The sequence below is a fragment of the Tachysurus vachellii genome, chromosome 2, assembly GCF_030014155.1.
Source record: "Tachysurus vachellii isolate PV-2020 chromosome 2, HZAU_Pvac_v1, whole genome shotgun sequence".
Lineage (NCBI taxonomy): Eukaryota > Metazoa > Chordata > Actinopteri > Siluriformes > Bagridae > Tachysurus > Tachysurus vachellii.
Window position 1 is genome coordinate 9,370,420 of NC_083461.1, and position 11,861 is coordinate 9,382,280.

The 11,861-nt window shown below is 37.2% G+C and overlaps 1 protein-coding gene across 5 annotated transcripts in view; it reads right to left on the reverse strand.

Moving 5' to 3' along the window:
• Positions 1-4,266, reverse strand: part of rnf213b (ring finger protein 213b) — a 40,433-nt gene extending 36,167 nt beyond the window's left edge. For 2 of the 5 annotated variants that reach the window (XM_060895786.1, XM_060895777.1), the window contains exons 1-6: positions 2,505-3,227; positions 2,256-2,411; positions 1,739-1,908; positions 1,383-1,645; positions 1,064-1,296; positions 163-369 (exon numbers count right to left, since the gene is read on the reverse strand). In XM_060895786.1, the coding sequence (XP_060751769.1) occupies positions 163-369; positions 1,064-1,296; positions 1,383-1,645; positions 1,739-1,908; positions 2,256-2,411; positions 2,505-3,181 (1,706 nt within the window). In that variant the 5' untranslated portion in view covers positions 3,182-3,227. Of the gene's footprint in view, positions 1-162; positions 370-1,063; positions 1,297-1,382; positions 1,646-1,738; positions 1,909-2,255; positions 2,412-2,504; positions 3,234-4,168 lie in introns of those variants that run through there. The other 3 variants (XM_060895761.1, XM_060895769.1, XM_060895794.1) reach the window with 3 other exon arrangements.
• Positions 4,267-11,861: the final 7,595 nt, after the last annotated feature.

Sequence of the window (11,861 nt, forward strand, 5' to 3'; positions counted from 1 at the left end):
AACATTATTCATACATAGATGCATTGATTTACAGAAACTCCTTCAGTTTCTGTAAATCAATACATCTATGTATGAATAATGTTTTAAAAACAACTTTTAAAAAAACTTTTTTTCTTATGTAGACTTTTTGTTATTATTTTAAAAATAACACAAAATGCAAACCTTCTCTTATCAGAATATCCTCTTATTTTCTCTCTGTATAAACGGAACTCCACATATTGTAGTCCTGTCCAGTCTGCTTCCTCCACAATCGGCCTGAATTGACCTGAGTCTGCACCAGGCTGCCTTACAGAAAGGAGTAGAGGAACGAGCAGAACCGTCTCTGAGAGCAGAAGCCGAGCACACTGGTTCATCAGCCCTATCACTGTGCTGCATTAAATAATGTACACAAACAAAAATGATTAATAACAACAACAACAATAACAACAGCAATAATAATAATAATAATAAGAATAAGAATAATAAAAGAATAATAATAACAACTGCAGGCCTTAATAACACACTCATAAGCATCACTTTAATAGTTTAAAAAAAACTACTAACTAATTTATATAATTTTTAAATAATCAAATCTTATAAATGAAAAACATGTTCCTGCAGTATCTATGAAGAAATTAGAAACATAGAAGAAATGGAAAAGATGCTTATTTATTACTATTTGGTGTTTATAATCTATATTCTTATCTTTGAAGTTTGGTTTTATCTTTACTAATAGTGCATTCATGAAATATTGAAAAGTCTATTGTGTGGTGTATTTACTGTCTATTTCCACTAGGAGTAAAATTTAATCTTAGTCTAAATTTAATGTTAATCTGCAGTACTGATGGATTTATTATAAAAAATAAAGGGGACTAATTGTAGAATGTGTTCAACAAGCACATGTATCCACAGTATCCACACACGACTGGCCATACAGTGTAGGTATTTAATTAAATGTATCACCTGCCTGTATATACCACATGCATGCTAATATTTAATCAAACATATTTTATTAAATAACATCATACATTTACCATGATATATAAATAATTTAAACTATATGAATTGCTGATTTTATACTTACAACTGAAGTGTTGGAAAAGAATTTTGAATTTCCTGTACTTGTCTAAGCGCTGGGGCAGATGAGACCAGTTTACAGAGCAAACTCCAGTCTTTAATCCCAAGGCAGACATTACATCCACGTGCTACCTGGAATACTGAGAGGCCTACTGCAAGAGGGCTGACATTTACTGAGGGCTTTCCCTCCGTTTCACCATTCAGTATCTTAACCAGCTTTGCTGCTATCAGATCAAACACCTAAAGCAGAGAATCGAGAGCTGATGATGGGTAGCAATTTTTCAAAGCTGTAATTATGTTTATTAGATTTAAAAGCTTTCACTGACCTCTATCAAAGGAGTAGACAGATTATAATTGTAAGAAACACGTTCTCTGGCACTAAGAAAACACAGCAGAAATTGGTTTAACAGCTGTGTAAATGCTTTCATGGCCTCTTGGTTTGATGGGTCCCATTTCTCAAACAATCTGTTAAGTAGTAAAAATGCAGAATTGTGCCAGGCCTCTGATATGAATTCACTTGCAGATTTGAAAACTCTCTGCAGCCATGATGGAATTGAGTGAGTCACATGGACCTCAAAAATGTGCAATTCTAGAAAGGAAAAGAAAAGGATCCAGACCTCAAATAGTGACCAATTATGTATTAATAAAGAAAAATAAAAAACGAAAAAGGACATTTTCCTACCTTTATCTACGTGATTAAAGGGGATCTGAAATTGTCTTGTGGCAATTTCCACTCTTTCTTTCCCTTGTTGCTGCACTGCATAGCTATAACTGAATACGCTGCCTCTCTCCACATAACACTCATCAACAGAGAAGTTTGCCTCAATCAAAAAGCCATCCTTTTTCATGGGCCTTTAATAAAGCAGAAACAAAAAACAAGCAAAAAAGAAACAAAATGTATGAAAATAATGCTCCAAGACCATTTCCATTTAAGAATTCAGATTATATTTAAATACAGTATGTAGTATATATTTGGTGTGCGGTCTGCTTTCTGCTTGGTAATAGCTACATCATAAACATCATAAAATTGTGCTCCTACAATTAACACAATTTTACAGTAATATTATTTTCTCTGCCATGACATCCAGAGTGTATGTAAGAGTAAAAAAAAGAATATTAAAACACAGCAAAGCAAAATATAAACTGGACTAACTGAAAAATTAATATATAACCATAAGACAATATAAAAGTGAACTCACCTGAACAGAGTTATCTGCAATTCATAAGAACCATTTTCAAAACAGATCAGAAGCTTGTCCTTATCTTTGTTAAACTTGAAGCTTTTTTCCAGTAGTAAGTAGACATAAAATGTGAACATTGGTTTCCCTGTTGGTCCTCTCACTGGGGACGTTTTTCTAATAGAATACAAAGTGATAGATAATTGTCACTTTCTATTATTGAAAGTTTTAAAGTGTACTAATAAGCCAAAATGATAAAATGAAGTCTACCTCTGTGGTACATTGTCGTGGGTTTTACCCTTCTGCCCTGCTGATGTCTGATTCTTTTTGTCTTTCGAGTCTTTGCTTGATGCTGCTTCAGCATATGACTTGGTTTTTATGTCGGTAGACTTAGGAGCATCTTGTGAATCATCTCCTACCTGTTCTCCCTTCTTGATATTGATGTCATCCTCCTGCATTTCTTCATCACAGATTGATGTTGTACCTTTCTTCTTGTCTCCTCCAGGATCAGCAGGTGCTGCCACGGAATCATCAGCAGCCTTTTCTTCATTCGTCTTGTGTGAATCATTTTCTGCATTTTCTTGACCTTGAATTGTGGCTTCACTAATTGGGTCTGATTCAGTTTGTGTGTGACATGATCTGTGACTGATGGACTCAGTCTGGGTCACTTTGTTTTTTATACTGCGTCTTGTTTGGGTTTGAGCATTCACTTTTCCTGTCGCAGGTGATGGTACACTGGGACAATCCTGACCAGGCTGGAGTTCACTCTGGTTCCCTGATGCTGTAACAGTGTCTTCATTTTGACTCTGAATCTGGGATGCTGATGAGGTTCTGTCACCACTTGCTGATTTTTTGGTCCTCTTTTTTTGTTCTTTCCTGGATTTGTTGCTCCAGCTTGCTTTGTTAAATACTTTCTTTTTGTCATTCTTTGTCTTTTTATTCTTCATTTTTAAATCCTTTCAAGCATGTTTCTGTAACATTTGCGATGCAAAAGAATGAATCAGTGATTCATACCACAACTACATCATCTCACTAACCTGTACAATCTGTGCATCCCCTTTTAGAGAGAGAGAGAGAGAGAGAGAGAGAGAGAGACAGACAGACAGAGAGGGGGCAGAGTGAGAGAGAAAGAGAGAGAGAGAGAAAGAGAGAGAGAGAGAGAGACAGGGAGGGGGGGGGCAGAGAGAGAGAGAGAGAGAGAGAGAGAGAGAGAGAGAGAGAGAGAGAGAGACGGACAGACAGACAGACAGACAGACAGAGGGGGGGCAGAGTGAGGGGGGGCAGAGAGAAAGGGGGGGGCAGAGAGAGAGAGGGGGGGAGAGAGAGAGAGAGAGAGAGAGAGAGAGAGAGAGAGAGAGAGAGAGAGAGAGAGAGAGAAGAGAGAGATAGTGAGAGGGAGAGAGGGAGAGAGAGAAAAAGAGAGACAGTGAGAGGGAGAGGGAGAGAGAGAGAGAGAGAGAGAGAGAGAGAGAGAGAGAGAGAGAGAGAGAGAGAGAAAAGAGAGAGCGAGACAGTGAGAGAGAGAGAGAGAGAGAGAGAGAGAGAGAGAGAGAGAGAGAGAGAGAGAGAGAGAGAGAAAAGAGAGAGAGAGACAGAGAGAGAGAGAGAGAGAGAGAGAGAGAGAGAGAGAGAGAGAGAGAGAGAGAGAGAGATGGCGTTAATAAATCGCCTTCCTTTAAGTTTCGTTTCAGTGACTTAATCTTAAAACCAGTTTTGTTGGATAAACTTCTCACATAAATACGTGTTTAGTACCATCGCTGATTTAAACTGATAATGTACACAACACTGGTACATCCTGATTTACACAATTTCCCATTGTTTACTCAGTGAACGAACTAATTCTGATAATAAATCTGCCCTTTAACAAAGCATGCACTAAGATAAGGGTTAAGAACAAAATAAGCTCACAGTAAACTAAACAAAAGCACACGTACCTTTACGAGTATGAGTACAAACTACATGAGTAACAAACTGTGTCTCATACGGATCTGTCCAGTGAGCATTAGGAAACATACAGAAACTCACAATCAACACTTTCGGTTTCGTTTCCTTCCACTGATGACTCGCTCTCTCTCTCTCTCTCTCTCTCTCTCTCTCTCTCTCTCTCTATTCAGCTCTAATGGCTGTCCTGTTTGTGGTTTTGTTATTTTGTTGTTCAATTTTCACATAGTAATTGTGTACAATCACAACCAATCTCAAGCACATAATTGATTAAGCTTATGACACTGATCATAAGCTTAATCAATGTTGTAATAAAAAAGTAAGTTAATTAATGTAGTCAAGTCAATAGTCAAGAAGCTTTTATTGTCATTTTAACCATATATAGCTGTTACAGTACACAATGAAATGAGACAACGTTTCTCCAGGATCTCCAGGATGTGCTCAGTACAGTTCAGTTCAGTTATTAAGTAAGATGGCTGTAAACAACATGACCAAATGTATGTGAACACCTGACCAAGTGATTTTCAAACATCCCACTCTAAAGCTGGGCGTCTGTTTGCTGTTATAATAACTTCCAATCTTTTGGGAAGGCTTTACAATACTGGATTTGTGTTTGTTTACCCTCAAGAGCCTTGGAGAGGTCAGGCATTGATGCCAGGTGAAAGGTTCTGGCACACAATTTGCGTTTCAGTTTATCCACTGCGGTTGAGGTCAGAGCTCTGTGTAAAACACTCAAGATCTTCCACACTAACTTTGGAAACAATGTCTTCAAGGGAGCACAGCATGCTGAACAGGAGCACTGTCATGCTGGAGCATGTTAGGGCCTCCTTTATTTACAGTGGAAAAACATGCAAAACATTTTCTGCCCCAGTTTGAGGAAGGCCCGTGAATCAGTTTAGTAGTTGTGTAATGTCGACATTTGGACATACAGTGTATACCATAGGTCACTAACAGGCGAACTGCGGTCCGGATCCGGACCCAGAAGCTGTCCAATCCGGACCCGGACCTACAGCCAAAACAAAAGGTTCTGATGTAAAACTTGACGAAGTGCGAGTTAAACCATCCCACGTGATACCATTCAGCCAATCAAGTCTGTGCATTACTGAAGTAAACACTGCGACTCAACAGCGCAAGACAGATGAGAGAGAATTAGAGTAAAGTTACACATGGAAGAAAGATAGCGATACATGTAGAAAACAAAGGGAGAGAAACAGACGAGTGAGACGGAGAAATATATAATGTCCATAATAGTCAAGTTATTGATTTTTTTATATTATGAAAAATCATAAAAATTAAACAAAAAGAGATTTCCCCCAAATAAGTCCGCGTTCACACTGCAAGTCTTAATGCTCAATTCGGATTTTTTTTTTGTTTGGCTGTTCACATTACCTTTAAAATGTGGCCTATATCAGATACCAGTATGAACTGTTTGCTGTTTCGAACTGACCCGCATGCGCAAACGAACAATAACAATGACGTCACACGCAGCACGCCGTTGCGCTAAAAAGTTTTCGAGGTTATGGAGGAAGTATTGTATCATCTGGTGCAAGCAAACATATCATGTAATGCTATAATGTGATGTATTCAATGCAAACATTATGAGCTGGTTCACGTAACCACTTTATATGACACTCTTAACACACACGTTACCAGTCACGTTTGTGTCACGTTTTCGCCGGAGCGTAATTGTGACGAATGTCGATGTAGATTGACGTAAAAGTCGCATCAAATCCGCCTTGGCTGTTCACACTGTGGCCACATTGGAAAAGATCAGATTTGGGTCTGATTCAGGACCACATATGGAAGTGGTCCAGATCTGATTTGAAAAAATCCGATCTGGGCCAGATTTGAGTGTTCACACTACTCCTGAAGAAGTCTGACATGGTCACTTGACCCCAAAAAAATTTGGGCCACTTTTACCTGCAGTGTGAACGTGGCCTAAGTGTTGTAGTATAACTATCAGGACATAAGTGATGTGTGATCTGAGTTTGGTGACAGTACAGTGTCCATCCATCCATCCATCCATTTTCTACCGCTTATCCGGGGCCGGGTCGCGGGGGACAGTACAGTGTATTACAGTGAAGTTATTTACTGTTTTTTAGTATTCGCTTTTCGGGTTTTGCACTTTGCAGACGGTCCCTTGGAATCTGCCTCTCAGCCGTCTGCACAGCTTTCCCATGTCTGAGGAAAGAAGCCCTATACGTCCTGACCATGTTTGGCTCTACATACAACTGCGAGGCAGCTTTCTCTACAATGAACATAATCAAAACTAAATATGGTTCCAGGGTCACTAATGAGCACCTCCACATGTGTATCATGTGAGAACGGCCCTGACTCCATTCAAGCCCAGGTTTAACATCCTGCCAAGCTGGAGCTCAGTTCCCTCACTGAGATATAAAAGGGAAAGTTAAGCACTTTATTTAAACATACAAAATTTTCACATTTTATTTATTTTCTCTTACTTTGAAATGTAGCCTTTCTTTTATTTATTTAATGAGAGAACGTTATACATATCTACAATCATACATACTGTACATCACAAGAAATATTGTCAAAAAGTTTTTGAATTGTACTGAATTTATTTGATTTGACAGTCAGGTATTGATTGCTTGTAGATGTTGATACAACTACTAGGCTACTTAAATATATATCACACTAACTAGTTAGACATTATGATCTTCCGGACCTTTGCTTCAAGAAATTTTCTCTTACTGGACCTCTTTAAATTTTAGTTGAATACCTCTGGTGTATACAGTACAGTATATTGTACAAAAATCATGTTAGCAACCATTCCCTCTAGAGATGAAAAAAGGCAGCATTTTATTTTATGATGTTTCTTCATACTTAATATCACTCAAACAAAATAAACTAAATTCATATGTGAATAATCACAGAATTTAAATGTAAATGTTATGTTTCACACATATTGCTTTATGCATCAATACATACATGGTTTCAGAGAAATACATGATGAAAATGCAGCTTTTTGTGCATATTACATAATCACATTTAGAAATGATCACATGAGAAATGTATGCCATTTTTCTGTATGAACAGAACACGGGATTGAGTCTAAATATATATTTAAGTGTAGAACAATTGTAGGACAAAAAAAGCCCAAAATAACTAAAATTAATGCTACATTGGAAACAACTGAGATGAATATATCCACCCAGACATTTTCTGTACAATTTATCCCACACATTGATCACAGGGAACTTGAAGCCTATCCTAGGGGACTTAGGGCACAAGGAGGAGGGGACACTGTGGATGGTGTGCCAACCATCACAGGATCACTTACTCACTCACTCCAGACAATTTAGAGATGCCAATCAACCTACAGTACATGTACAGTAGGAGGAAACTGGAGTCCTGGAGGAAACCCCTGAAGCCTGGAGTGAGCATGCAAGCTCCATACACAGAGGACAGAGTTGGGACTTAAACCCCCAATGTACTGACCACTAAGTCACCGTACCCACCTAAGAGTAATATATTTTAGTATAATAACATCTCATACTAAATAGAATATCATAAACTGTGTAATAATAAAACTCAATAACTGTATACCATAAAATAGGCAAAAAATATTCCTTCTAAACTGATCACATTTCAGTAAAACGGATCATGGCTTTACTACAGAATACATTTTCTAATTTTATTCTAGTAGATGCCGTCTTCACTGATTCTAATCAGTGTAGAATTTAGTCATTTTTACTGGTATATAATGTAATGATTATAGTCCATTTTTAAAAATACTTTCTCCGAGTTTGACAAGTGAAGAAATAAAATCACCAATAAGGACTTTCTGCTTTCATCACTCTTCGAATCACAACTCTGGTTTTTCGTCTTGGCTTGGTGTCAGTTTCAGTGGTCACTACATTTCCTTCTGTTCTCGATCTTCCCTCTCGACCTGATCGAAGCTCATCAGCAAAAGACTCCACTCCATCAAACCTGGCTGTGAGCTCACCCAGTCGCTCCTTTAAATAGTTGAACTCTTTATACAGATCACTGAGAGCTTCAGACAGAGATCCAATCCTGGAGAGATGTTATTACAATATTAAGTGTCTGAGAAAATGCAGCCTCATATTACATCAATTAAAAAGAAACTATTGATGTAGGATGTATCACACAACTGACCTTCCGTAGTCCGGTAGCACAATGTTGTGGTCATTGAGAAGCAGATCTTTCACCTGAGTCATAATGGCATATTTCCAGTTGTCCAGGACTAAAGTGAGATTAGCGCATCCTCTGGCATTTACCTTCACAGCTGGAGTAAAGCAAAGGGTTTCATTTATCCAGACGGTTTTTAATCATTTATGCTAAGACATATAGCAGGGTGCTTAATAATACTTTATTGATACTTTCATACTAGTAAGTTTAGTAGTTGGACTTGTATTAGGGCATTAGGTTCTCCATCCAAGAGGTTCAGACTATAAATGTATCCACAGTAGCTTGCATGAATATTCATCCCTGACCATTTCTGTATTATGCTGTGTTATAACCTGGAACTGAAATGTCATGAATGTATACGAAATAGGCTGTAATATTAAAAGAAAAGATTGAGGGGAAAATTCCCCTAATTTTGAAGAAAAAAAAAAAATGTTTTATTGTAAAAACAAAACAAAAAAAAGATTATTGTACACATATTTGGCCATATGTGAGAACTCTTATAAGCATAACCTGTTATGTTGAATGGAGTTCAACTGTGTGCGAATAAAGTGGCACATAACCTTACTATAATTATACATATTAATGGAAAGACTCAAAGTTTGTATGAGAATAAACAGCATTATAACAAACAAAGAGCTATCAGAACAGTTCAAGGCAATGTTCAGGAAAAATATGATTCAGTATCATTTCCACAAAGCAAATTCATTATTTAAAACATCTTGACGAAATCAAGAGTCTGTTTAAGTTCCAGGTTGTAACACTAAAAAACTGAAAAAGGGGTGAAAACAATAGCTCAAGATATAAAACGATCGTCTCTCTCAGCCTATGAATAAAAACATATAAACAGACATGCTTCTGATTCTGAAAACCATTTTCTTACACAAATAAAGTTATACCTTCAGCTCTGTAGTCCCACTCCATGTGTTTTTGTGCAGCTCCCAGAGAGAGCATAAAATACAAGAACGGCAAAATCTGCATTTTCTAGACACACACACCTAAATTAAGCACATCAGACTTTCATGACGTGACCCTATAGTAACAAATAACTGTAACCACTTTTAAGATAAAAAAAACTGTTATGGAAAAATGATAAATAATTATACATCTTTTTTATTAAATAACAATATGAAAGACACTTCCAAATACAACTAATTAAAATTCACACTTTTACAATTACTTACCTCCAAAAAAGTTAATCAAAAACCTATCGCTCAACCCTGAACCTTGTAAATTGAACCTAATAAGAAGTATCGTAATTTCTCAAATGACTCAAGCACAATCCTCCTGCCCTTTATACCTGTGTCAAGCCTGTAATCCCACCCCTTCATTGGTGTCTTCATGAACAAAGATGTGGAAGCATGTTTCTGTGAATCCTAAAGGCCAGACACATAAATCCAAAATCTGCCCTCAATTCAGTGTCATTGTGTAAAATCAGTAAACTGCTTAAACATAGAGATGCACATGCGATACCGATCCAGCACCTGCACCTCACTGAGCAAAGTAAAACACAATCTATAATAAGTCTACTGTTGACTATTGCTTAATATTATATAAAGTTTAGTCAGATGAACAAATAAAAACAGACCTCAACAGTAAGAAACATGTGCAGTCCAACATCAAGGCTATAGATGATGCCTCTGCTCTGCAGGTTGTGTTTCATCTTGACATCCTACCTCCAAAGCAGCATTCCAGGACATCATCTGCAACACATCTGGAGTCCAAAGGAACCGATGGAAAAACCTGGTCTGCATCAGAGATGAACGAAGAGGCTCATCTCAGCAGGTAAAACAGTCGAAAGCAATACATTTGTAAATACAAGTAAATATGTAGCCATGCTTGTACATCTCACACATTTGGTGATGGATTACTGCCTTACAACAATGACCTCCAATGGCCCTCATGACCAGACTGTGTAACAGTTTGTGTTCCACAAGCCAGCAGACTCCTCAATAACTGAACTGAACCGAGCACAACACACACACACACACATTCAACTGTATGGACTGCACTGACCTACACCAAATACACACTCTTCCAGTATACATCCATGTCTACAGCACCACCGTATCAAACTGTTTACATGCGTTTTTTATGCACGCTGTTTTTGCTCTTTGCACATGCTGTCTTTCACATTTTAGTCTATTGCTGTTTTGCACAATACATTACAATAATTCATGTAACTGCTATATTATACTAATGTGTTCATTCCAGTATTTCTGCACATGCAATATTGAACATACAGTATTTACACAGGTCGGCGCTGCTTTTGTGCGGTCTTTTGTGTAACGTCCTGCACTGTTTGCACAGATGCATTTTATGTGGCTAGGACTACTTACATAAGTCCTTAGGTCTGTGTTGTTCCATGCATCTCTGTTTTTGTTCTGTTACACCATGGTCCTAGAGAAACGCTCTCATTTCACTGTGTACTGCATCTGCTATATGTGGTTGAAATGACAATAAAAGCTTCTTGACTTGGGTTTAAATCATAGTGTGTGAACGGAGAATGATCAACAAAACAATGTTGTGATGATGTCTTCACAATTAACACACCTTGTTAAGAGCTGACTTTAATTACACATAAATTTAATACTAACACTGTTCACATGTCGTCACTCTCCAAGTGCATGTGCCTTTAATACAGCTTGAAGATCTACATTTGCCAGTTATTAATAAATCCTTCACTGAAAAAGATAGGTATTTAGTAGATTGTTTTGCCTGTGTTTGTTTTATTTTTTTTTTCTATTACTGGAAAAATGCCTATTTTTGTATGTATTCCTCTTTCAAAATTAAATCCACGAGATATATTTGAAGCCGAAATGAAATGAATGTAAAATGAAAAAAAAAAAAAAATTATTGTTCTTGCGTGTGACAGCATAATACCTACAAATAATATTTGGACATTTTTGTGCTGTTTAGAAAAGGTACAAGCATGAAGTAATGAGAAGACCAGCCCAGATAAAGTCAACCTTTAAACCCATTATACAGGGAACATTTTCTGTTCACTACATTAGGAGACTCCTTTTGGTGTCAGCTAGTGCTTTGCAATCTCACAAAAAATCTTTCCTACAACAAAATTTTCTAATACATTCAGCTTGATTCTTTTTTCCAAACAGGAGCCTAATTTAAATCAGCACAACCCTGACCAGGTAGTTATTTGGGTTGATTAAATCAACGCTGTAAACGCACTGCAGAGCGACATACATTGAAGAATCTGATGTTTCTGTGCCTACATAAACAAAATAAAAACTCTTTATGTACTCTTTATGTAAAGCTTATGTAACCATCTCAATCCCTTGTAGTACACCTTTAATCTCAACCAGATGCCCTGTGATACCTTTCTGGCAAATGTTCAATCAAAAAAAAAAACATTTAAATATAAATATTAGAATGTTATTGGCATCATAGCTACATTTGCATCCATTTAGGACACATTATCAGTTCATTCTGAATAACGCATTCATACTTTTTTTTACATCGCCTATAAACATTGCCTTAGATGTCTTAGGAGTTGCAAGG